Source organism: Chlorocebus sabaeus, chromosome 7, assembly GCF_047675955.1.
Source record: "Chlorocebus sabaeus isolate Y175 chromosome 7, mChlSab1.0.hap1, whole genome shotgun sequence".
Classification (NCBI taxonomy): Eukaryota; Metazoa; Chordata; class Mammalia; order Primates; family Cercopithecidae; genus Chlorocebus; species Chlorocebus sabaeus.
This window is the reverse complement of record NC_132910.1, coordinates 112,844,826-112,872,807: the sequence shown is the minus strand read 5'-3', so window position 1 is coordinate 112,872,807 and position 27,982 is coordinate 112,844,826. Positions and strand designations below refer to the sequence as shown.

Below are 27,982 nucleotides of genomic sequence, written 5' to 3'. Positions count from 1 at the left end.
TTTGTAATGGTATTTCTTTTCTAAAATTTGAAATTAATTGAATTACACTAGTCCAAGAATAAAGAATTAGTGAATTTGTATTTTCAATACAATTATGCCATTGCTTTAGATGCAATTATGAATTGTACAGTTGAAAGTCTTTAGTTCATTGATTTTTTTTTTACTAATTGTGTGAATAATTTAAGTATGGTTCATCTTTGATTCAGAGCAAGTACTATATCCTCCTTGTTTTAATTTTGAAATCTAACTCCACTTTAATTGCACGTCAACCACAAAAATTTCTAATTGAATAGATCAGTTGCTGCCAGGCACGGTGGCGCATGCCTGTAATCCTGACACTTTCGGAGGCCGACGCAGGCATATCACTTGAGGTCAGAAGTTCAAAACCAGCCTGGCCAGCATGGTGAAACTCCGTCTCTACTAAAAATATGCAAAATTAGCTGGGCATGGTGGTGCGTGCCTATAATCCCAGCAACTTGGGAGGCTGAGGCAGGAGAATTGCTTGAACCTGGGAACCGGAGGTTGCAGTGAGCCGAGATCATGCCACTGCACTCTAGCCTGGGGGCAGAGCGAGACCCTGTCTCAAAAAAAAAAAAAAAAAAAAAGGAATGAATTGATTAGTTGAAAGTGTAACATTGATCAGAATTATTCTCTCTTTAAAAAAGCTAACATCACAGGCTAATCTATTTCTTGTCATTTGATATCCTTGCTTTCCTATATGGCCAGAATATAGTGGTTTCCAGTTGAAACCTTCTATTCCCATTCCAGCCTTGTCCCTAACTCTTGGAAATTGAGTTTGCTTCCTCATCACTGATTTCAAAGAACAGATCATTTGGATTTGCCTCTAATATCATACTCATCTTCAAGTATTTCATTACCCACACTCACCCTCATAACCAAATACATACATCTTACTAGCCCATTACTACAAATGGAATCAATTAAATATAATAAATTAGATACATTTCCTTTTAACATATTATACTATCCTTCAGAATGTGTGTGGCATACTATCTTGCCATTGTCCAGTACCCTAGAATTATGTCTTCTTCTTCTTCTTCTTCTTATTATTATTATTTTGAGATGGAGTCTCACTCTGTCACCCAGGATGGAGTGCAATGATGTGATCTCAGCTCACTGCAACCTCTGCCTCCCAGATTCAAGTGATTCTCTTGCCTCAACCTCCCAAGTAGCTGGGACTACAGGCGTGTGCCACCACACCCAACTATTTTTGCATTTTTAATAGAGATGGGGTTTCACCATGTTGGCCAGGCTGGTCTTGAACTCCTGACCTCAAGTGATCTGCCCACCTCGGCCTCCCAAAGTGTTGGGATTACGGGCATTAGCCACCACGCCTGGCCGAAATATATCTTTCAAATATAAACATGCAGTAAATATATAGTTAAATTGAAACTAACTTTTAAAGAGCAATGATAGGAATGCTTAATAAATTCACAGGTGAATTTTTGTTGTCTCTAAGAAAAGTAGTGAAAGCAATTGTAAGTATACTTATCTTTGCATACTGTACTGCATTATGCCCATTGCAAAAACTGTATAAAAACAGGAAATATTAATTCTTAAATCTGTTAAAATACCTTTAGCTGTATGAGTAATTGCTAAGTTATCCTTAGACACTGTTTTGTTTTACTTTTAGCTCAGGGGATTTTCATTTCAATGTTGTAATGGCAGGGAGACGGAGAGTTTATCAGAATAGAGCCTTCCATGAGTAGAGCTCTGGAGAGAAACCTAGATTAAAAAGGAATGAGCAGAGGGAAAGCTTTTACAATCCTACTCGAAAGCTATGATTTAGTGAAATGAGGTTCCTGGAATTTAAAGATTAGATAAAAATAGAAGCTGCTTGTCAGCTCCTTTCAGCCACAGTGCTAATCGGGCAGATGGGCCACATACTCCAGCTGGGATGTGCCGTCCCCTCAGGACCTGTTTTCAACCTGCTGCACGCAGGCCTTTCTGTGTGAAACAGCAGTTTCAATCACACTCCTGTGAAGACACACAAAATCAAATGTCTCCATGTAGCAACACATTCTCCTCTGTGATAATGAAATTCACAACAGATGTCTGAAGTTAAATAATAGTATTTTTATTAGTTTAAGGTTGGAATTTGGCATTTACGTATACTTCCTTTTCCTTCCATTTACTGTAAAGTATTTCAGATATGCAATAATATGTATAAAGAATTTAATGAAACCTTGTGAATCCAATAGAAAAGTAAGAAGTAAAATGTTGACAATGTTGTTTAAGTCTCTATCTCTCTCCAGTTATATTCCTTACTTGACCACTGTTCAAAAATAAAACTTTAAAAAATTTTTTTGTTAAGCATTCCCATTATATTCTTTGTATGTTTGATACATATGCAAATGCCAATAAACAATGAATAATGATTTTGTATGATATAAAATGTTGTGTAATTGGAACATATTTATGCATATTGATTCCAATAGCTTTAATTCATGTATTTCCTCTATAATATCCCATTTACAAACATACCGCATTCATCATATGAAGGACAGAATGTTCAAACAATGCTGCCAGGAACATTCTTATACATTTTCTCAAGTGTACAGAAATTACCCTAGGACACACCCTCAAAAGTGGATTTGCTATCTCCAAGAATACCTGCATGCTAACATATAGTTAGTGCTTACAAATTTCTCTAGAAATGGGTTACTGATTTTCTCCCACAAAAATACTACTCACCATCTGATGAAAATCATCAGCATTGATTCTAGTTTCTTTCTTGGTTCTATTCATGTATGTAACCCATTTTTGTTACCATTGGATTCTTGGTTTCTAAATTGATTTTTAGTGCTTTATATATTCTGAGAACTAAAGCTTTATTAGTGACATTCATTGCAAATTTTTTTTCCAATGTATGCTTGTATTTTCACATAATGAATTCACACATATTTTTAAATTTGGTAACTATCAATATTTCTACACGGTTTTATTTTTGGCATTTGTTTACAAAATTATTTCTTCCTCTTTGGTCATATAGAAGCATATATTATCTTTCAAAAAATTAAGAGTTTTGTGTTTTATATTTGAATCTTTGAACTAAATATAATTATTATTCTCTATTGGGTTATACAGAAGTCTATTTTATTTTAATCTATATGAGTATATAAAAGTTCAAGTGCCATTTATTATATAAATTATTCTTTCCCCAGTGACTTGCAGTGCCACATTTGTAACTTGCATATGCCATATTGTATTTCTTGTGTCTACATTTTAGCAATCTAACTGTCTATCTGCCTATTCATTGTAGTAAAAACTATAAGAAGTTTTGATACGTAGTAAAGTAAATCTCTCCACCTTTTTTCTTCAAAATTGTTTTGTCAGTTCTTAGTCATCACACTTCCAAATGTTTCAGTGAAAAAATTAACATTCTGATTGAAATAGAGTTGGATTTAAGGAGAATTAAGATGCTTATATTGATTTTCTTACAATTTGTCTGTCTATCTATCTATCTATCTATCTATCTATCTATCTATCATCCTCTATCCTCTGTCTATTTATTTATATGGGTCAATAGACACATTTTAAAATATCTTTCAATAACATTTATTATACTTTCCATAAAGAATATTTTCACAGTGATATTACAGATAATTTGCCAAATGTATTCCTGTATATAATATTACTATTGTAATGGTATTATATTGTCTATCTATCTATCTATCTATCTATCTATCTATCTATCTATCTATCTTCCTGTATCTGTCCTCTATCTATTTATATATGAGTCAATAGATTCATTTTTAAAAGTCTTTCAATACCATTTGCTATACTTTCCATAAAGAACATTTTCACAGTAATATTATAGATAATTTGCTAAATGTATTCCTGTATATAGTATTACTATTTTAATGGTATTGAATTGTATTAAATATATACTTTGTATATAACCATGTAATTCATTTGTGTATATTGATGAAATTGCTCTTTGAATTATGGTACTAATTTTGAGAATTGTTATGGAAATAAATATATTTTTAAATCTCACAACCTAGCAAAGCTCTTTACAAATTAGAAGAAAAGTAAGTGGTTTTATTATTAAATAAGCATTCAACCACAATTTGATGCACATCATAGACAATCCACTAAGACATGAAAATGCAGAAATAAAATGTACCCTTTTCTATAACCAAGCAGATACAGCCCATCTCACACATGCTCTCCACAAAAACAATAACTAGTTCTCAAGTGATTGGATTTGACAGCACCATTTGTCACAGAGTTAATCCACAATTCAGTTGGTGACTACCTGTGTTAACTAATTGGCTTTACTAAAAGGAAACATTAATTTCTTATGTCTTTACGAGAAAAGGTAGTTTTGCGACTTGTAATGAAGTTAGACTCCTCCTCTCCCAGAGAAACTGGGATACAGGTACACTCTCTGCCCTAACCATTACATTTCAGACCCATGTTACCCGGGTCCTTGAAAAAGATACTCCTTTGTCTTCAAGCTGGCAAATGACTTATTTAGCTTTTAATAAGCGTTGTACACACTTCAAAGAGACACAAAAAGAACTTATGATTACACGTTTCTTTAAAGTAAATGCTCTAACAAAAGAGAGTGATGGGAAATCTGTACCCTTGTTTTCAACAGGGAGAATTAAGCCTCTTGTTTTTGTTTTTTACTTTTACTCTTACCCTTAAAGTTTAACTCTGTTTTCTACATTAACAAGTATATACTTTCTCAAATAGTGGTAGTGTCATTCATTTTCTTCTCTGTCCTTACACTATTTATTTATTTATTTATTATCATTGTAATGTTTGCAATTGCCAGCAAGTTGTTAATGGAAATATGGATTGTGGATATCATGACCAGTTTCTTGATTTTAAGTGGAATGCATCTAATGTTTCATCACAAAGTGAAGTGTTTTCTGCAGGATTCTATTCACTAGTTCACAAATGTTCTCAAGAGAGTGTTACTAGTTTGTTAATTTATTCATATTTTTCAGTGAGCAGATATTTACTTATGCATATTTGGGCATATGTTAATATGATCAATTTCTTTTTTACATGGTGAATAGTAATACTAAATTTTCTAATATAAATGTATCCTGAATACTTACAGTTAACCTAAGATTGATGTAGGTGTGTATGCATATTGTGCTCAAATGTGTATATCAGTGCATTTATTTTGCTAAATATTTCATCAGTTTTGCATCTATTTTATAAGTAAATTGATCCATTAATATTTTACGTTGGGTTTTGTTACTTTAATATTAAATACTAGATTCATCAAATGACAGGAGGAAAATTTGGCCTTCTTGTTTTTTTCTCTGAAAAAAAATTTGCATAGAACAGGAACTATTTTTTTCTATGATTTATTGAATTATCTTGGGTACATTTTAGGTATTTTTGAATTTTTGGAAAGAATTTTAAAAGAATGTTCACTTTTAAAAAATAAAGATAAAGTTATGTTGATAATCTATATCTTCTAAAGTTGGATTTGATGTTATATATATTTTTCTAGAATATATCTTTTAAAATGTATTTTAAAATGTGTTTATTTTCAAACTATCCTAATCATTCATATAAAAATATTTTATACCTTACATATAGGTTAGTAATCCTCTGTATCTCCTTAAACATTTTTCATCTTATCAATTCATATTCTATATTCAGGAATTTCAGTGTTTGAAATTTGGGGGAGCATAGTCTGTTGTTGAGTCCACCGCCATTCATTCTAGTAACCTGTTGTGCACCTATGTTTTATACATTTGGACTCTGAAAATGTGTTTTGTCTATTTCTCTTTGAGAATTTTGTGAGGCATGAGTCCGGGACACAGATTCTCAAAGATAAAGTGCTTCCCTACTGCAAAAGACCTTAAGGCACTACTAAAAAAAGACCATTTTAACTTATTTCTTGAGTTTTTGTGACAGTATCAGCAGTGTAAATTTGCACTGCAGCCCTTAAGAGGCCATACTTGTGGTTACGGATACTCTGAAAAATACTCAGGAAATACTACACCTAGAGCACAAGTTGAAAGTATACATTCCCGTGTTGTTTCTATTTGCAAAAAGTTATTTTTAAACAAATTTATAAGTGTGTATCTATATATATCTCCCATTTGAATCCCAGACACAGACAAGTGCCTATAATAATTAGCCTTTCAAAATTATTTTTTTACTTTATTTGTAACTATTTATCAACCATTCCGCCCATCTATTTATTACTTTTTATCACAATTCCCTATGTAACTCTTCTTCCCATTGTCAACTCCATTAATTTGTTTCGTGACTTATTTTCATTAGTACTATTATAAAACATATTTTCTTGTTCTGTATGTATGCTTTTTAACAACAATTAGGGTGAATAAATTCAAGAGATCTACTATACAACACAATGACTATAGTTAGAGACAATATGTTGTTTACTTGAAAACTAAGAGAGTAGATTTGTGTACTCACCACAAAATCGTGTGTGCTTTTATGCTGTTAATTCACATAATATCATGGTCTTTATCACATGCCTTTGCTTAATTTTTCACTCAGCAATGTGTTCTTGAGATCTTTCTGTGTCGTTTGATTTGTGCTTCTAATTGTTGAATTTTCCATTGTTACAAATCAGTGACTACATGAATTGCCACAGAAAACTCTGATGATCATCCTCTCTCTGGGTTCCTTACGGAACTTACAAGAATTTCTAAGCTTTCATAATAATGGGTTGCAGAGGATTATTCCTACTCAAATGCTCTAGTCTCACACAAACAGCAACATATATTTTGCTATTTTATATTTTCTCAAAAAATATTATAATATAGAAACCATTTATTTTCTGACTTTCTGATTATATTTTATAATATAGAAACCGTTTGTTTTCTGAAATCATCTACGAAAGTATTTGGGTATGGCCATGAAAGATAACCATTTAAGATTTTTTTTTTGTTATTATTGTTTTTTGTTTTTTTTGTTTATTTTTTAATTTTTCAAATTTTATTCACTTATGTTTTATTTTTCTTCTTGTCCTATGTTGGCATTTTGTGTTTTTTCATAAATGTATCATTTTACGTGTAGAATTACTAGCCTAGACTTACTAGAATGTAATAACTACTCTTTACATCAAGTCTCCGTTGTCTGTATTTCCAGTTATATTCATTCTGCATTTTGTTTATTTTAAAATTCTACTTTTATTTTTTTAATTCAGACTTGCAAAAGGTTTGGCTAGGAGATTTTATTAATGTTAATGACAATAAATTCTAATTCAAATTTTGTTTATATATTTTTTTCTTTTTGTTCACTCTTTTCCTGATGTCTATCCTTTTTGTTTTTCTTTTGCTAATGTTGTTACTGTCTTGCAACCTCTTATGCCAGATGAATAGTTTCTGTTCTATAACCTTTCTTGTTTCATGATAATTAAAGCTATAAATTTCCCACAAGTACTCTTTTTTTCAGGGCTCCATGAATTTCATCATGTGGTGCTTTCCTTTGGTTCAATCTAAATATTTCATAATCACGTTATGATTTCCTTTTAAGGTTATTGAGTAATATTATTTAGTTTCTGTTTGTAGTGTGCTACTCTCAGCAGCCTACTGATATTTGTTCTAATATTACTGATTGATATCTGGTAAAATTATATGTATAATTTCTCCAAAGGTTTTTATGAAGCTCTCTTTATGGCCTAATGCATTCATTTTTTGTTAATGTGTGTTTAAAAGAATGTTCTTTTTCTAGTTATTCTTTATATGTCTAGTAGGGTTTTCTACATTTTTTTTTTAATATTTCAAATAATTCAAGCTACTTCCTTTTCATATTGTTTATATTTCAAGTGATTCTTCTCTTGAACTTTTTGTTTTTTTGTGAGATATGTTAGATTACAACACCATTTGTTGATCTATTTGTATATCTATCTGCATATCTCTCCATTATTTAATTTATATAATTAACTTATATATTAATTCAGTGTTAAATCTCTTATTAGATGATTATATGTTGATGATGCTTATATCTTCCTGTTCTATGATACCTGTTACAGATATATTTTCACCCTAATTTTCTACAATATTTTAAATCGACATTTTATCTGAGATTTTAGTATTGCTACACCAAATTTATTTTGTTTCCTATTTGAACCAAATACACATACACACCTTCCCCGCCCAACACGCATACATTTTTGTCCTTTTGTTTTAAGTATTTCTTGAAGACAACACATTTCTAGACCATATTTTTGACCCATATAGGAGGTTTAAATGGTAAATTTAAGCCATTTGAAATTATTATTATTGTTACATTAGGTTTTATTTATCTCCTCTACCATGTATATTTTTACTGTACTCTTTTTTTTCTATTTCCTGCTCTCATTTTATAGACCTAATTTCTTCCAGTTAATCTACAAATACAGTTTTTCTTTTTATTAGTTTATTAACTTCATTAACATTTATATCTTCCCACCAAAGGACAAAGTTTTAGATAAAATTCAAATTCCTTTGTTTTCTGCTCCCCCAACCCCAAACATGCCTTTCCAATTCCCTTCTTATGGAACTAGTTTGTCTCTTGCTCTTTTTGTTTTTATGCTTTCTGTTTAAGTAAAATATATCTGAAGTCATAAAAGTATTTTCTTGTCAAATTCTCCTGGAGTTTTTTTTAATAAAGTCTTTTTTCCAAGAGTGATTTTCAAGGTGAAAGGCAAAAATGGTTATGTAATAATTAAATACCAAGTTATTACATTTATTAATTAAATTATTATTAAATTATTTAAATAGAAATAGTTCAGAACTATCCTGAATTATTGACAGTCCATAACATTGAAGCTTTTTTTTTATCCTTTTATTACTAAGGATATTTATATTATAAAATGACATATAAAAGTTGTAACATTTAACTGTTAATCTTAAAATATTCAGTTGTCATTGTAAGCATTTTGCTTTTGAGAATCTGATGTCAATATAATTATTTTTCCTGTATGAGTATTATTTTTTCCAGAATTAAATATACATATGTATTTGTAATTAGTCCCTTTAAATTTTGTTCTGTGCAAGTATTTGTGAATTTATTCTTCTACCCTATTTGCCATTTAAAAAAAAAACTTTTCAATTCTAGATTGTGTATTCACTTGTGGAAAATTTATTTTACAACTTATTTAACTCTTTTCTACTTTCTATTTTTATGTTTCTATTTTTCTGGAGTTCTTATGAACTGTTAATGGACCTGCTACTTAAAAACCTATATCACTTAACATTTTTGATATATGTTCTTTCTTTCCAGAATTATTTGCCTTAATTCAATCTTCTTCTTTACTAATAATTCAGCTTCATTTATCCTGCTATTTAACTCCTATCTCATATTCATTATGTCAACCATCATTTTCTCTTGCCTGATATTTTCACTTAGGTTTTCTTTAGTCTTTCTTGGTCTTATTTTATTTTGCTAAACTCTTTTATGAAGTATAGTCATCATGCTTATTTTAAAATTGTAATTGTTTCAGATGCTTTATGTTGTTCATGTTGCCTTTGATTTCTCTAGTATGGAAATTGTACTTCTGATTGGTCTAGTTATTTTCATCTGCAAGGTCATGTTTCACAGAAAGATTAGCTATTCTTCCTTTGTAGCGGCATGGTGGATAGTCAACCAGTGTTCCTTGTTAATCTTAACCTAATTCAAGAGAAAGGAAGAGAAGAGACTACAGGGTTGAGACTCAAAGGCACCACAGAACCACCTCTGATCTCCCACATGATGCAACTCTCCTACTGAGAAGTTTACCTTTGAATTCTTTCAAACAAACAACATTGTGAAAATGTAATGCTTTTAGTTTGTAATCCATACGCTTTTGTTATTTTGAAATAGGGTAGGTGGAAGAATACATGAGCACATATATGTAATCAGCCAGTTCACTCCAGCTAGGGATTCGGGTTACACTAAAATTCTCTGGCTAATAGTGGGCTTTCTTTTGCAAACATATATGTTACATTCCTGATGTAAAGAGCATCCATTGGTAAAGCATTTAGAGTTGGGTAGATGTTGAGTCAAAAGCAAACCTTCAAAGCTTTCTCTCACTCTGGTGTTCAACCACTTCCTATTGGCTAGCAACACTACTTGCGAAGATCTTTTATCTTCCCATAAGTTTATCACTGAATTTATGATAATCCCCTTACTTGCATGGAAACACATATCTGTATTCTTTTTACTGATTTATTGACCATATATATATATGTGTGTGTGTGTGTGTGTGTGTGTGTGTGTGTATTTCCCCAGAGATATAAATTTGTAGATTTTCAAGAAATTACCATATGATCCAAATATACCACTTGAAGAGTTTCAGCATTATGCCAACATCTCAGCTCCAAAACTTCAGTTTGCACTCTCTTAAGACCCTTTGTTTACCCTCACTTTATAGGATATGCTGAGTTAAAAATGTCCAAAGTTTCAGTATCATCTGACTGCTTCAATTTTCAGCTACCTCTTTTAATTTGGAACCCCAGAACTCCAAGAGAATATCTTCTTCAGAATATCTAATTTATAATATTACCATAAGCCAACAGCTCCGACACTTTCCATCATTTATTATTATTTCTTATTGACATCTTTGCATCCATTTTCTTGATGACTTTATTCTACTTGAAAGCAACAAAAGCTCTGGAATAATAATATAAATTCAATCAGATTTGTCTCATTCATGTGTATGTGTGTGTATAATGGTATTAAATGTACATGTGCAGTAAGTCAGCATTTTCCTAAAGAGGAAGAAAATAATACTGATAATAGTGAAGATCTTAGATGACTGATTTACCACCATAATTATATCTTTGTTTATAACAGGTTCTTGAGTGTTACCCATGTAAATTATTCTAGGGTTTTGTTTTTTCTAAATCTTGAAATATATTTTAGTCCTTAGAGCACATTGTATGTTTTTCAAAGGAAAAGGGATTTTTTTTCTGCTTGTTTGTTTCTGTTTTTGATACTGAGTCTTGCTTTGTCACCCAGGCTGGAGGCTGGAGTGCAATGTCACCATCTCCACTCACGGCAACCTCTGCCTCCCGGGTTCGAGCAATTCTTCTGCCTCAGCCTCCCTAGTAGCTGAGAATACAAGCGTGCGCCACCACACCCAGCTAATTTTTTATTTTCAGTAGAGATGAGTTTTCACGATGCTGTCCAGACTAGTCTCGATCTCCTGACCCCAAGTGATAGTCCTGCTTCAGCCTCCTAAACTTCTGGGATTACAGGCGTGAGCCACTGCGCCTGGCTGGGAATAGGCTTTAACATGAACAATTGTAAACATAATGCTCCAGTCTCGCTCAACTTTTAGTGAAAATTAGGCTGAGTTAAAAAGGTTATATGATAACCCTTACTACGTACCTGCCAAAACAGGAATGAAAATCCTGACAAATATTCTTTTACTTATTTTAAGGACATACTATATGACGAACTCATAGTTTTTCGTTGTTTGCTTTTCTTTTTGTTTTTGTCTTTGAGACGGAGTTTCTCTCTTGTTGCCCAGGCTGGAGTGCAGTGGTGCGATCTTGGCTCACTGCAACATCCGCCTCCCAGATTCAAACAATTGTCCTGCCTCAGTCTCCCAAAAAGCTGGGATTGCAGGCCCCCACTATCACGTCCGGCTAATTTTTGTATTTTTAGTAGAGACGGGGCTTCACCATGTTGGCTAGACTCGTTTCAAACTCCTGACCTCAGGTGATCCACCTACCTTAGCCTCCGAAAGTGCTGGGATTACAGGTGTGAGCCACCGCGCCTGGTGGAACTCAGAGTTTTTTAATGGAAATTTGACTCGTGTTTGGCTCTACTCACATGAACTCACACTTGGCTTAGAAATGCTGCTCTGCCATAGCACAATCGTCATCCCCTGAAGAACTCCATGAACCCTCCAGCTGTGAGGGTGAAAGCAGGGAAAACTAGACATGATTTTTGGGCACCTTAAAGGAGATATAGATAAAGAACTTAAAAATTGCATGCTACATAGTAAGAATGATATGTGTTTTCATCTTATCATTATCATTTTTATTATTTCCCAACTAGTCGCAACATTATTTTCATAGATCTACAACCAGTTCTCGGTCTCCCAGGGTAAGCCCTGGTTGTGTGTCTGTACTGAGACTCCATGCTATTGACCTACTTTGTGCTTATCTCTTTATGAAGAAGCTGAGTTGCCTGTGCCCAGAGTGTCTTGTGTTAGTTTGGGCTTACCTGGGGGTATCCAGAAATAAGTCTTTATATTTTCTATATCACAGAGTATAGTATTTTTGTGTAAAACATATTTTCAATAATAAATCTTATTTATTTGTTGTCCATCTAAAATTTATATTACTAGATAAAGCATACTCTACTCTCAGTCACTGGGAATTCACAAACCAAATGACTAGATTCCTACAACAACTCTTACTTATGGGCTGTTTGCAGACCTAATAAATTAGAAACCCAAATCTATTACGGGATAAACATATTATAGAAGGAATTCCTATATATGTGTACATGTCTACATTTTAAATCACATGAATTCACTAATTTTCACAACCAAATCATTGATTCATGATTTATATTTTCATTAATTACAAATATTTTAGTTAGTGATTTGTTTTTAAAAATCATCATTATTTATCACACTCTAAAAATACACTGAAAAAGCTGTCATAATAATTGGCATGTTTATTTAATTTATGTGGCTCTTTACCAAATAGCTTCAGCTATAATATTTAGCCAGGTATAAATTTTCTCCTGGAACTAGGAGAAAACTTTCTTGAATGTATTTTTATATAATCTTCATGTCCAGAGAAGTATGCAGTTGGCTATGCTTAACTGTTCACAGTTCCTCCCAAAAGATTAAAGAGTTTACAACTCTGTGCCTTTGAGCAGCTTAATGCTCTTTTCCCCCAGTAAATTACTTTGCCATCCTTTAATTCTTAGTTCAAGTAGCAGTTTCACTTGGAGACTCTCCCTTTGCCCTGTAACTCAGCAAATGCAATTGCTCCTCACATCCTTGTTTCCACATCACCCTACAAATTCTTTGACATTGTGTTGTAAGTAAAAGCTATTTGTCTTTCCAGATAGAATATGAAATTCAGAGATCAGACATCTATGCTATTTTTAGTTAACCCCTATTTTCTAGCATAGTGCTAGACATGTACATTCCAAATAAAAAAAACCCATGTTCAAATAGTGAGTGGATATTTAATGTGTCAATAGCCTACTAAAATGGCAAGATGATAATAAGAAACTTAATGTGCTCCAATGATATTTCAAATTTCTTCAGAAAAAAATGGGATAGAATATCTAAAAGTGAGTTAGAATGTTTATATATATATATATATATATATATATATATATGAAAAATGCTGCCTTCCTCATTATCCTCTTAAAAAACTCATAAAATATTGTAAAATTAAATAGGTATACCCTTTAAATGTTTCCAAGTTAATTCTTTCACTAGGGAATGTTGCCTAAGAATGCTAACAAAAATTGTCCAGTTGTTTAAACAATTATTTATTTTATTTCCATTTCAGTTAATAACTGGAAAAGAGGCCTATTAGCAACAAGCACACCTCTTTATACTGTACCTTATCTGATTGCACTTTGCAGACACTGCATTTTTTACAAATGGAAGGTTTGTGGTAGCCTGGTTTTAAGCAAGTCTGTCGGTGTCATTTTTTAAAAACAGCATGTGCTTATTTTATATCACTGTGTCACATTTTGATAATTCCCACAATATTTTGAACTTTTTCATTATTATTATATCTGTTCTAGTGATCAGTGATCTTTTTAAACATTTTTAAAATTTTAAATTATTACAGGTACATAATGTTTGTATCTATTTATGGAATACATGTGATATTTTGACAGAAACATGAAATTGTGATGATCAAATCAAGAAGAGAGCTTGATGTTACCATTGTTACTGTTTCGGAGCACCATGAACTGCACCTTTATAGTATATTGAAATTAATCTGTAAATGTGTATGTTCTGACTGCTCCACCAGACCAGCTGTTACCATGTCTGTCTCCCTCTCCTCAGGCCTCCCTATTCCCTGAGATGCAATAATACTGAAATTAGGCCAATTAATAACCCTGCAATGGCCTCTAAGTGTTCAAGTGAAAGGAAGAATTGCATGTCTCTCACTTTAAATCAAAGGCTAGAAATGATTAAGCTTGCTAAGAAAGTTATAACAAAAGCTGAGACAGACTGAAAGCTAAGCTTCTTGCACCAAATATTTAGCCAAGTTGTGAGTACAAAGGAAATGTTCTCGAAGGAAATTAAAAGTGCTACTTTAGTGAATATGTGAGTAATGAGAAAGTGAAACAGCTTTATTTCTGATATGAGGAAAGTTTCAATAGTCTGGCTAAAAAATCAAAACAAGCACAATCTGCCCCCAAGCCAAAGCATAATTCGGAGCAAAATTCTCAGTTTTCAATTCTGTGAAGGTTGAGAGAGGCGAGAAAGCTGCAGAAGAAAAGCTGGAAGCTAGCAGACATTGGTTCACGTGGTTTAAGGAAAGAAGCTGTCTCTATAACATAAGAGTGCAAGACGAAGCACCAAGTGCTGATGCAGAAATTGCAGAAAGTTATCAAGAAAACCTAAAATAGTTCATGAAGGTGGCTATACTGAACCAGAGATTTTCAATGTGGATGAAACAACCTCCTATGAAAAAAAAATACACCATTCACCACTTTCTTAGCGAGAAAGAAGTCAATATCTGACTTCAAACCTTGAAAAAACAGGTTCACTCTCTTGGTAGGGGCTAATGCTGCTGGGGAAGCAGCATTCAAGTTGAAACAAATGCTCATTTACCATTCTGAAAACCCTGAGGTCCTTAAGAATTATGGTAAATTACTCTGCCTCTGCTCTATAAATGAAAGAAGAAAGCCTGTATGATAGCACACCTGTTTACAGCATGGTTTACTGAATACTTATACTCATTATTGAGAACGACTACTTAGAGAAAAGATCCCTTTTCAAATATTACCCCTCTTTCACAATGTACCTGGTCATCCCATAAGAGCTGATGTAGATTTATAAGGAGACTAACGTGCTTTCATGCCTGCTAACAAAACATTCATTCTGTAGCACATAAAGCAAGAAATAATTTTGACATTCAGTTCTTATTATCTAAGAAATATATTTTGTAAGACTTTAGCTGTCATAGACAGTGATTCCTCTGATGGATCTGGCTCTGGGCGAAGTAAATTTAAAACCTTCTGGAAAGGATTCACCATTCCAGATCTCATTAAGAACATTCATGATTCATGGAAGGAGGTCACAATATCAACTTTAACAGGAGTTTTGGAGAAGGTGATTGCAGCCTCATAGATTACTTCCCATGATTCCACCCTTCACTGAAGGAAGTAACTGCAGATGTTGTGGAAATAGCAAAAGAACTAGAACTAGAAGTGAAGCTTGAAAATGTGACTAAATTGCCACAATCTTACAGTAAAATTTGAATAGTTAAAGAGTTGCTTCTATGAATGAGCAAAGAAAGTGGTTGCTTGAAATGGAATCTACTCCTTGTGAAGATGCTGTCAACGTTGTTAAAATGACAACAAAGGGTTTAGAATATTACATAAACTTAGTTGACAAAGCAGTGGCAGGCTTTGAGAGAATTGACTCTAATATTGAAAGAAGTTCTACTCTAGATAAAACCCATGAAATGCATTACATGCTACAGAGAAATCTTTCATGAAAGAAAGAATTAATGCAGCAAACTTCATTTTTTTTAATTTTAAGAAATTACCACATCCACCCTAACCTTCAACAACCACCACTCTGATCAGTTGACAGCTATCAACACTGAAGCAAGGCCCACCAACAGCAAAAAATTGTGACTCACTGAAGGCTGATATGATCATTAGCATTTTTTAGCAGTAAAGTACTTTTGATTAAAGTACGGGCATTGATTTTTACACATAATGCTCCTATGCACTTAATAGACTACAGTACAGTGTAAACATAACATGCACTGGGAAACTGCAAAATTCAGGTGACTCACTTTACTGCAATATTTACTTCATGGCAGTGGTCTGGAACTGAACCAGCAATATGTTTGAGGTATGATTGTATATTAATTTTAGATTTCCCCAATAGTTCATCTCAAAGCTTAGTAGTACAAAACAATGATGTTGTAAGAAGGATGTACATAACTTTTAAAATCTTCTATCACACATTAGATAAAATAACATTTTCTTTTCCATAGTATTTTTCAAATCCTCAAATTAACATACATCAAGAAGTAAATAAGTTTCTAATTTATTATAGAGAGGAGTGCCTATATGTGTGGGTACCATGGAGAGGTTTTTAAAAGTATATTATATAATTGCCCTTTTCACTATTTCAATTATCTATTATGCTTAATATGAGACTTTGTGTTATTTTCTAACATATCTCACTACCTGATCCATCCCTTATCCATGCTATATTTTCTGCCCTAAATGGCTGCAATTCCTTAACCCAGCCCATGCTTCTCACTGTATGAAAGTCAGTGTGTTTATGTCTTTCATGAGTCCATGAATTGAAGATGTCCATTATGACACTGGGAAAATTCTTAAAGACTTTATTTGACACCGCGTGTATTGATTTAAGTGTATATGCCATATCCATTGGACTTGAACATACATGATCTTGGTGAAAAACAAGCAAACAACAACAACAATAAACTTTCTTATGTTTACAAATACGTCCAAACTATGAGTAATATTTCCCATAATGGGAAATGTATTTTCCTATTATTTTCAATTTAGACACACATGAATTTGCTTCATATAACATCTTTTTTTTTTTTTTTTTGAGATGGAGTTTCACTCTTGTTGCTCAAGCTGGAGTGCAGTGGCACAATCTCAGCTAACCACAACCTCCGTGTCCTGGGTTCAGGTGATTCTCCTGGCTCCGTCTCCTGAGTAGCTGGGATTACAGGCATGCGCCACCAAACCAGGCTAATTTTGTACTTTTAGTAGAGATGAGGTTTCTCCATGTTGGTCAGGCTGGTCTTGAATTCTTGACTTCAGGTGATGTGTCCTCCTCGGCCTCCCAAAGTGCTGGGATTACAGGCATGAGCCACCGAGCCCGGTCTGCTTCATATAACTTCTAAATGTAGTATGTAATATCAGAATATGTATGCAATAAAATAACAATACAATTTTTTTTTTTTAATTCTAGTGGTAAATTCTGTCCTAGTTCGATTTTTTTTGGTCAAGTGCATGTTGTTATCTTGTTTACGTTCTTTATAATTTGGAGCAATACTGAGAATATCTCAACCCAATCACAAGTTCTCTCTAGATTTTCTTACTGAAAATTACATAAACACAGCAAATACAATATAAATATACAATAAGAAGCAACTACAATATTAGCATTGGAATGAATACCTTTACATCAAAATATTAAACCAAAGGAGAAGTTGCTTGACTGTTGACTGACATTCTATAACTTTTCCAAGTTGTATTTAAATATATATTCATTAGGTTACTAATAAATCTAATGACATTTCTTACCAACATAGGAAAATTACTTTCATTTCTCCATGAATCCTTGAAACATACTCCTTGCCCAACCTTGTTTAGTAACTTAACTGTTCCAACTCTGCACTACTGCAACAACACTACTTGCTGTTTTGCAGTCTTATCACACACTCCTTTGAATCTATAACTTTGTCTATGCTATGTCCTCTAGATAGAATGTGCTTTTTCACTTTGCTGTGGAGATAAACTACTTTTTTTTTTTTTTTTTTTTACCATCTCATCTTTCTATGTAAATTCTTTAGTTCCTGACCTTCTCACAGCTCACCTTCAGCTGCCCAAGCTAAGAAAGAATACAATCCTCTCTGGACTGTATTATCTAGATTTGATACATAATTCCACTATTGAATATCACATTTTATGGCATATATTTGTGTGTATCTCTGCCTATCCCTCCCTCTGACTATTGAATTCTGGAGTTTGAAGACTCTGTTGGAAAAGTGTCAACTGGCATATCCTCTAACACATCGAGGATATGCCAGTTGAGACTGCAGAATACCTTTCCTCATGGAAGATACAATCCAGTGGGAGGAACAGACAATGGACAAGCATACATTATTCTTAGAAGTAGTGACTTTTGTGAAAAATGAAAAAAAAAAAAACAGTTAAGATAAATAATAATGGAGGCGCTGATTTAGATAGAATGTTCAGGGAAGGCCTTGTTGAGGAGGTAAAGACTGGATCAGGGACATGACTCAAATTCTAAGAAAAAGCATTTTAAATAAAAGATGATAAGATTTTGATTAAAGAAAGTAGAACTGAAAATTAGCTTTATAGTTTACTGATAATATATGTATGACTCCAAATTTGAGTACACTTGATATAGTGGATTATGAGTGACAATATCTCTATTTTTCAGGCATTTTTTTTCAATGTCAACCGTCTCCCCTCTATTTTCCAGGCATTTTTATAATTTAATTGCCACCACCAAAGTAGATGGTTTTGATAAAATGTGTGCATGTTTGTGTGTACCTATATGTATGTGTATGTAAGTGACTTTGGGGAGGGAAGCTCACATGTTCATGAGTATTCATGTGTCAGAATAGCACAGAATAAATTTGTTGTGGGATTATTGGAGACTGGATCTATGAGACATTCTCCTATTCTCAACTTCCAAGAATTTACAATCCATATTACTTAGTAGATCTAATAATATCTTTTAAAACACCTAAATATTTTATCTTCTCCCATGTAGCACATGAGAACAAATATATGATGATTGTGGGTCTCTGCTGCAAATTATCACTTTTAAAACTATTTTGAATTGGTAGCATTTGTCTGGGAAGTAATAATTACAATCAGAGAGAAGGGAAGAGTTCTGAGAAGGAAATTCAACTAGGCAGCCTGCTAAAATTAGTAAGGTTTACTCATATGTATATTTCCCACAAAATTTATATTTTTATACACTTTATTTTTATTCATTGACTATTTTCAGTGTTAGGATCTATTGACAATTATTCATGAATTTAAAATCACCCACTCACACCTGAGCACTGAAGTATATATACATAAGGACACTTGGTGAATTATATCATCAATTTAATGTAGGAAGAACTATGGATAATATGGATTGATAGAAAGATTACTTTAGCTAGAATACATCACTTTTGACTACTGCAGAATTTATTTCTGTCTTTTGTTAATTTGTAAATTTTATGTTTATTGATTTATTTTGGGCTTTATTCGATATACCAGTAAAAGTCTTCCATACATTGGACTTTTCTCAAATCCCATGAGAGAAATTAACTTATTTTCAGCATATAGTCAAGCTAAATACAGCTTGAATGTGCTTTATTGTACATATTAGTCAAAGAAAAATCATAAATAAGTAATGCATTTTTTCTCTTGGACTTCATAGTTTCTCAACTTATGCCACCTATTCAACTAAAGGAAATGCTATGTTTGCGTAACAGGAAATTTCTTAAAAAGAAAATAACTTTCCAATATTGCTGCAGTGAGATAGAAGAAATTTTCACAGGGATTTTCCTTTTAATTTTGACTTGTTTTTAAAATAGTCATGTTAATTCTGTTAATTATCTAGAATAACATAGTCTGACTATATGTTTTTTATTAATGACCAAATGCAAACAAGTCACATGGGGATAAGGAAAAACAATAGCAAACTAGATTTTTTTTTTCCTCATTACTCCCATGTCAAAAGGGAAAAGAACCTTGCCTTATATCTCCTTGATATCTTCTGCTTCCTTTTTTATATAAACAAGTTATTTTTATGTATAGTGAAAAGGACTATGTATACTCTCTCAGAGTCAGAGAGCGTCAGTTTCACTCTTTAGGGGACCAACTCAATTCTGTCTGCATGTGCTTCGCTCTTAGGTCCCTCCATGTGAAAGGAAGTCTGTAGTATTCTTGGTATTGACCAGAATGCACATGACTAGTCTCATTCATGTAACATCATATGTATATACATTATAAAAGAGTACTCAAGGGTATTATCTGTGTGGCTCTCCCTTCAAATAATTTAAGCTTATAGTATGGAAAGGGAGGACAATTCATTGATAGTCTAACGTTTACTACCTCAATGCTGTTACAGTGGAGATGACGCACTTAACATTTAGCATTTAGATGATTTCTTCACTTTCCAGAGAGCATTTGCTTCTCAGTAAGAAGGAAGGAAACAGGTGAATTATGTTTGAAGATATTATAGCCAGGTATTCTTAGTGTTTCATCAGGAGAAATCCATTTTCATGTTATAATATAGCCATCATCAAATGTTAATAATCTTTATGTCATAAATCCAGATACTGGATAAGAAATATCCTTAATATCTCCTAGTGTGGTAATATTTGGCCCAGTTAAAAGACTAGCAACATGGTGTTTTGGTGCCGTTTGCTAAACCCCAGTTTGTTTAGATGCTTTAGAACCACTTATAACTCATTTGTACAACTACTGTGTATCCCAATTTGACTTAATTTTACATTGGTTTAGTTACATTACATTTACTTTATTTCTGTTTAAAAATATTTAAGATACCATATTGTTAACTCTTGTATTTATTGTAAAGCCATACTTCTTCCCAGGCTGTCTTTGCTAATCTTTATCATCCTGTCTGCTAGAGCTTTTAGCCATCTTACATTACTGGACTGGATTTCATGAAGTATGCTGATGTAATTAATACACAGCACTTTGGAATTCTTCCAAGAAATAGCATAGTACAATGTAAAACATGAATAGTTTGCTATTATTTAGCTTTGACACATAACCAAATATATTTCTTATTTTAAGTCAAATTCACTTTATTAGAAAATATTTTGAAAGAATGTTAACATTAAGTTATAACTAGAAATATAAACATTCTGCTATTATGGACAAGACCTAAGTCTTCCTAACGTAAGAATGTTTTTCAAATGAATTGTGTGGACAGAAAAACTAATGTTTCTGATCACTCATGAGTTCTCACACAATTAAATAATCACAATTTTCTTTATAATGTTTCTTCATTTAAAGTCCATCTTTTGAACATGAAGTTCTAGTTTGTAAAATAAAATTGTGGAAAATCTATATTGCCATTGTAAATAAGGTAACATTAAAGTAGTAGAAGCAAATTGGAACAGTTACTATTTGCAAATCCTAAATACGTCTCTAGTGAAAGGGGTTTATACAACTTCGACAGTACTGCAGGAGTTTACCCCTAAGTGTCCTTCTCACTTTGCAAATCTCTTGTCATTCTTTCCAGTCCACTAATTAATTACTAGTTTCCCTTCTCCAAATTCGTGCTTCTTAAATATTTCTTGTTTATAGAATATTTAGGCAGATTTGCTTTGGTAATTTATAATTACATAAAACTGTAGGGTAGAGAACTTGATTTTAGAAAACAAATACAATGCAATATAATATCAATAAAATGCCTATTCAACTATAGGTAAACTAAGCCTAAGATTGTTACAAATTTATGATGACAAAATTCAACTAGGATTGGCTCAATCATACTAACCTGTATGTGTGATTCTTCTCACCTACTCTTGCAAAAAGCAATGCACTTAAAATCTTCTCTATCTTCTCAAATTTCAGACAAAACACTAAACTTCCAGAATTAGGCAACCACCTTTCCTTCTATTACATAAAGAAAAATAAATCATCAGAGATCGAACATGTTTAATTCATCATATCAAACCTAGACACCTCCTGCATCTGTGACTAAGCCTTCCTGTTCCCATCTGTTCTATTACAGAGACTGGTCTTTCTGCTTAATTTTTGTCCCCAATTATATTCTATCACATCCACCCTTTCAATAACCTTATACAATCAGTCATGCTCTCTCTTCTTTTTATCCTAATCCTCTCATTTTCTACTATGTATCTTCCATCATTTATATATTCTTAAATCTCAGTGATATAGATAATCATGTAGTATTACAAAACTAAACAAAATAAAGCAAAAAGTCAATAAACAACAAACATAATATCCCTATGGACTTGAGTTTCCAGCTACACACCATAACAGGCTTTTTATTCCTAGTCGTGTTTCCATCATGTAATTTTTCCCACTTTGTACATATCTCAGTCACCCTCTTCTCCTTCCTTAGATAACTTGAATTGGACTTTTAATCCCATATGAGCACCAAAAAATGTTTTATCTAAAGTCAGTGATTCTGTCTATGTCAATATGATGAATGGGCATTTTCTTAGACATAATTGTACTTGACTTCTCAGAATAATTCTATGCTCTTGAAAATTTCCTTCTAAATAATATGTTCTTTGGAATTTCATAATTCCTTGATCTCTTGATTTTTCTCCTTTTATTTATGCTTCCATCCTCTTTTGTTGGCTAATTCGACTTTATATTTTTCTTATACATTTTGCAATACTCAGTTATAGATCAGTGAGCTCTACTCTATGTTCTAATTTATAGAGTGATAATTTATACTATGCTAGTGGGTTCAAACTTTATGTATCTGGTTGAAATATGTCCTATGAGTTTTATCTACCTACTTTGAATCGTTGGAATCATAGTCAAAGTAATTTCAAAGTTGATATGTTTAAAAATCACACATGAAAATTAAGGTTTATTATCTCTTAAGAGACAGAGTAACACAGGGTGACACTAAGGATATGCACAACTAGAAGAATGGAGTTACCTGAAACTAAGATGAAAAAGATGGTCAAGGCAGTAAGGAAAGATCAGAAATTCAGTTTGAAACATTACAGACAGGCCATGTTATTAGAAATCCAAGTAGGGATGTAAAAAGACAGTTGAATATGTGAGTCTGCTGTTCGATGGTGAGGTTGGTTTAGATATATAAATCCTTAGCTGTAGAATGAAACTTAAGGCTAGGAGATTAGATAAGATTGCTAAAAGAATGAGCTATATGGAAAAAAGACAAGACCTCAATGCCTAGGATGCTAGTGCTTAGGAAAAGAGGAAGCAGTAAAGGAGACTCAGTAGGGGTAGGCAGGGAACTAGAAGCAAATCTCAGAGAGTGTGGCAGTGCTGCAAGACAGGTGAAGAAGGAATAAGTAGGTATTTCTATCCTTCTAGCAGCTCAGACCCTTGGAGTCATCCTTGTTGGCTTTCTCACAGCAAAATTTTAATCTGTAAGCAAACCTTGCTCTAAGTAGGTATTCCAAATACACTGCTACCCCATTGTTCCATGTTTTTGTCACAGCCCACCTGGATTACTGCAATACTTTCTTTAATGGCCTCCCTGACTTTGCTCTTGCCCTTTCAACCTATTCTCAATAGACAGCCAAAATGATTCTATTTAAATGTAATCCAGATAATGTTACCCCCTGAGAAGAAATGTATATGTTTTCTCAGCTATGTCAGAGTAAAAACCAAAGTCCTACCAAATTATATTTCCTACTAAATTTCCTTCCTTCAATCCAGTCCACACACAGTGGTCTCCTTAATATTTTTGACAATGCTAAGAACTCTTGCATCTGACTGAGGACATTTGAAATTTTTTTCTCCCCTAGGACATGTTTTTCACATATATATGCTTGGCTCATGCTCACCTCATTCAGAATTTTATTCAAAAATCAATTTATCCCTGTGGCTATACGTATAATTGCAGTCACTCTACTCCAACACTGTCACCTTCTGTAGCATATCTTTTCTGAATAAAATTTATACAGTCTGCTCCATGAGGACACATTTTTTTTTTTTTTTTATTTTGTTCATCCCGTATAGTCTTATCACCAGGAATAGTGTCTGGCACATAAAAAGTGATCCATACATATTTGTTGAAATAATGAATGAATAAATGACTGACTGAATGAATGAATGTTAATAGAAGAGAGAGAAGGAGAGAGAGATTCTCATTAACAAATGTTCTTTCGGAATACTTAAGCCTGCTAGTTATATAATTGTGAAAAACTAATGTATTTTTAATACAAGTAATGCACATTTAAATTTTAGTTTAAGTGACCAACAGATACTCTAAATTAAACAATTAATAAAGAGCAGAACAGAATTCAAACACAGAGGTTGGGTGAATTCAGATGAGAGAATTAGAACACCAAGTTTTAAAGCCTAACAGAATTATATCACTGGGTTAACTGATTCAATAAATACACATTTGTCATTATGCATTTTATTCTCAAATTCTAAATCTTGGATTCATGTTTGCAACAAAATCAGTTCTTTATATTTTCTTACTCTTTTGCCAAAATGTATTGGCATTCATACAGTTCTGCAGTTCATTTTATATGTCATTGTCATTTTTTTCTTAGAAACATATTTCAAAGTTATTTTCAGTGTGAGACCCTGAAACTTTTAGACAGAGTAAACTGTGTTTGCATATTAATTGAGAAGTTAGTGCACAATATCCACTTTAAAAGTTGAAAGCAAGCTAATTCTTTTGGGGTTGCTTGGTAACTAATAAGGAGAATGTCAAACTGAAAGACAAGTTTGACTGGAGCAGCTTTTGAATAAATAATAGAATTGTTGTCAACTTTAGCCTTAAAGAAGTGAGATGGGGTCCAATTCTAAGTTAAACTAAAGCAAAGACAGTTGAAAAGTCTTTTGTGTTTTCTTAGTAAAATTCTCCCCTATGTTTGTGCCTAAACTTATTCCTTCACCAACAATTTATGATTAATGTAGAGCCATTGAAAGCAGATTCTGAAGGTATTATTTAATATCTGTTAGGATTAAATGGAATGGCCTAAGGCATTTGAGAAGCATGATTATTTATTATTCATTAACCATTTGCTTATTTATTTATAAATCCATATGCATACAATTTAGTGATTTCTTAGAGAACTATATGCCCACCAAGAGTTATTACTACTCCAATAAAATATTTTACATAGATGGGGTATGGGGGCTCACCCCTCTAATCTTAGCACTTTGAGAGGCTGAGGCAGGAGGATTGCTTGAGCCTAGGAGTTCAAGACCACCCTGGGCAAAATAAGGAAGCCTCGTCTCTACAAAAAATAAAAAAGAAATTAGCCTGGAATAATGATATGTGCTTGTAGTCCCAGCTACTTAGGAGGCTGTGGTGGGAGGATCACTTGAGCCTGGGAGGTCAAGGCTTCAGTGAACCACGTTCATGTCATTGCACTCCAGCCTAGGCAACAGAGCAAAATGCTCTCTCAAAAACATTATATGTAAATATTTTTAAAGGTGAGAATCATGTTCCTGGGAATATGTACAAAAATCATTTTGATCCTTCTGTAGTGAAACTTTATATGAAACTGTTGATCACATATTTACTTACATATTTTGACCTATTTTCTGTTTTATTTCCAGCAGGAAAAAAATCAAGAAAGTTCAAGAGTCAAAGGTAAGAAATGATTGCTTTAAGATAACAATTACATAAACTCATAAAAGAAAGAAAAAAGAGATGTGATGCTGCTTTGAATAAAAAGTCAAAAATGAGAAAATAATGATAATTAAAAATATTCAATGTAATTTTACAGCCATTTTGAGCCTTTTGAGGATTTTCCAGGGCTAATGGGTATTCTCTGTTGATGTTTTCCACCTTCATACAATGCTCTTAAAAACGTCAACTTTATTTTATTTATTCCCTATATTGTAGTGATTGAACTACTCCACCAACCATTTCTCCTACGAGTTGGTGTTGTGTCTCTTCTATGTATTGGCAAATGGACTTCCTCAAAATGTGTTTCATGGAGACCCAACTATGTAGTCACTGCCATCTAGTTAATTTTCTACAAAAAGGCTAGAACATATTTATGCATTAAAAGTTGGCGATAGCTCCTAGTATGCTAATAGGCCACATTATTCTAATGTTGGAAGACTCTTTTCTCTATAGTCACATTCTTAAATTTTGAAGTTTACTCATCGAGATAATAAATTAGTCTATGTAGATTGTCATCCTTCAGTAAAAGGCTTCCATTAACTTGTGCTTCTGCTGATCATAATGATGGCACATCACAGACTTTTCTTAGGTTGTTCCCTCTGGCGTCTCCATTCACGTGTTGGCTCTTCTTAGTCTACATTTTGGGCTTCGTTGCTCACCTTTCCCTTCCCAAAGGCATCCCAACCCCAAGCCTGTCTAAGGAGTGAAGCACAGTTGTCCAGTTTTTTCCCTCCTTTTTGAATAGAAAGGTACGTGTACTGTTTTTACCTTTTTCAATGTTCTACAAAAATTTAAAAATGAACATGAAGTAGTTACTAAGATTACATGGTCTTCTGAAATGCTGAAAGGGTAGTTACACTTCAGAGGCTCTCTAGATTGTCGATACAATCTTGCTTATTTATAACAAGTCCAAATAAAATCCTCTCTGCACATTTCCCCACAACTGACTGATTTTTACAATGTATTTTTTTCCATGTTGGGTCATCTGTGTGTCTATATTGCTGAAGAATAAAAAACACATGCATTTGTATTTTTAAATAATTTTGCCAGATATATTTTGTTCAAATGAATTATGTAAGACTGTTCTTCCAGGGATTCCCAAACTATTTGTATGCATTTTCAGCAAACTGAAGTATTGTTTATTATTTTATATGTGAAATTATTACACTTATTTATCCTCCAAGCACTCACATTAACTCCAAGTTTTATACTTTTGTGTTGCAAAGGGGAATTTTTACTTCAAGATGTGCTGTATGATGTGCATTTAAACGATACATGCATTTTAAGTTTACTGAGTACGCATCTTCTTATGAAGGGTTTCAGGGTTTCAGGTTTATCTTAAATCATATTTGTATGCTGTTATAGCAAAATAAGTGTACTGTAGCTTTCTTCTTGATACTTTATTGCCTTGGGCTATATAAATCATATCATCTGAAGTAGTAGAAATTATGTTTTCCCAACTACTATCTAGGAACATGTTTTCTTTTATAATGCAATAACAATTTCAAGATGATGTTTGTCACTCCTTTCACTATTATTAGCTAGCACATGGTTCAGAAATTTCACATACATTGTGGCTTTTAGACTACTAACTTTTTTTTTCTTTTTTTTTTTGAGGTGGAGTCTCTGTTGCCCAGGCTGGAGTGCACTTATGTGATCTCGGCTCACTGCAAGCTCCGCCTCCTGGGCTCAAGCAATTCTCCTGCCTCAACCTCCCAGGTAGCTGGGATTACAGGGACCTGCCACCATGCCCAGCTAATTTTTTTTGTATTTTTAGTAGAGACAGAGTTTCACCATGTTGGCCAGCATGGTCTGGATCTCTTGACCTTGTAATTCTCTCGCCTCGAACTCCTAAAGTGCTGGGATTACAGGCGTGAGCCACCGCACCAGGCCCTAGTAAATCAGAGATACATGTTTACATGAGGACTTGTTGTAAATCAAGTCTGACTTTTAAGTAAATCAGAGATACATGTTTACATGAGGACTTGTTGCTTATCTCTACTTAGAATAGCACTACATTTTTCTTGACTATGGGAATCATCTTGAAATGTTATTTTACTAGAAATTAGGAATGACCTCTTAAAAATGTATTCAGATGTTAATATTAAATGATAAAAACCCATTTCGAACCATGAAAGTTATAGCTTACTCATTGGCAGATGACAAAAATTCTGAAAATCAAATATTTTGTGTTCATTGATTATTAATTATTGAAATGTGAGCTATGTCCTCATTTGATATTAATAATCAATTATCAGCTAGCAATTCTTTGAAGTTCCTAATTGTTAACCTCATTTATTCAAGCACATTTATTACATTGTGAGGAATATGTCTAGAAGAAGTCTTATTTTCTACATTCTGTGCCTATTTCTGCTAATGACAGCAACCTCAACGTAATGATACCAGTGCCCTGAACTTTTATTAATAAATAAAACGTTTGTTAAAGATAACCTTCCATAAAATTGCACTGAAGATTATAACAGAAAAATGAGATAGTCCTACAGATTTGAAAGAAAGGATCAACTACCAGGCAGCCATATTTAGTAAAGTGTTCTTCAGTAATACAACAGATAAAACATGTTAAATATTATACATTAGTGCTTAAAATGCATTGAGAATTTTATAACTATTATTAGACCATGTTTTCCTTTGAGGAACATATCTAAAATAAGAAACTCAATAAATTAGTTCACCCCTAATATTTTTTAGGAAGTATTTAAATTT

At 32.9% G+C, this 27,982-nt stretch overlaps 1 protein-coding gene across 7 annotated transcripts in view; it reads left to right on the top strand.

Moving 5' to 3' along the window:
- The window catches only part of FSTL5 (follistatin like 5), a 786,887-nt gene that overhangs the window by 104,066 nt on the left and 654,839 nt on the right, over positions 1 to 27,982 (top strand). For 4 of the 7 annotated variants that reach the window (XM_008000150.3, XM_008000148.3, XM_073017699.1 and 1 more), the window contains one exon: positions 25,189 to 25,219. In XM_008000150.3, the coding sequence (XP_007998341.2) occupies positions 25,189 to 25,219 (31 nt within the window). Of the gene's footprint in view, positions 1 to 25,185; positions 25,220 to 27,982 lie in introns of all 7 variants that reach the window. The other 3 variants (XM_008000146.3, XM_008000149.3, XM_073017697.1) reach the window with 1 other exon arrangement.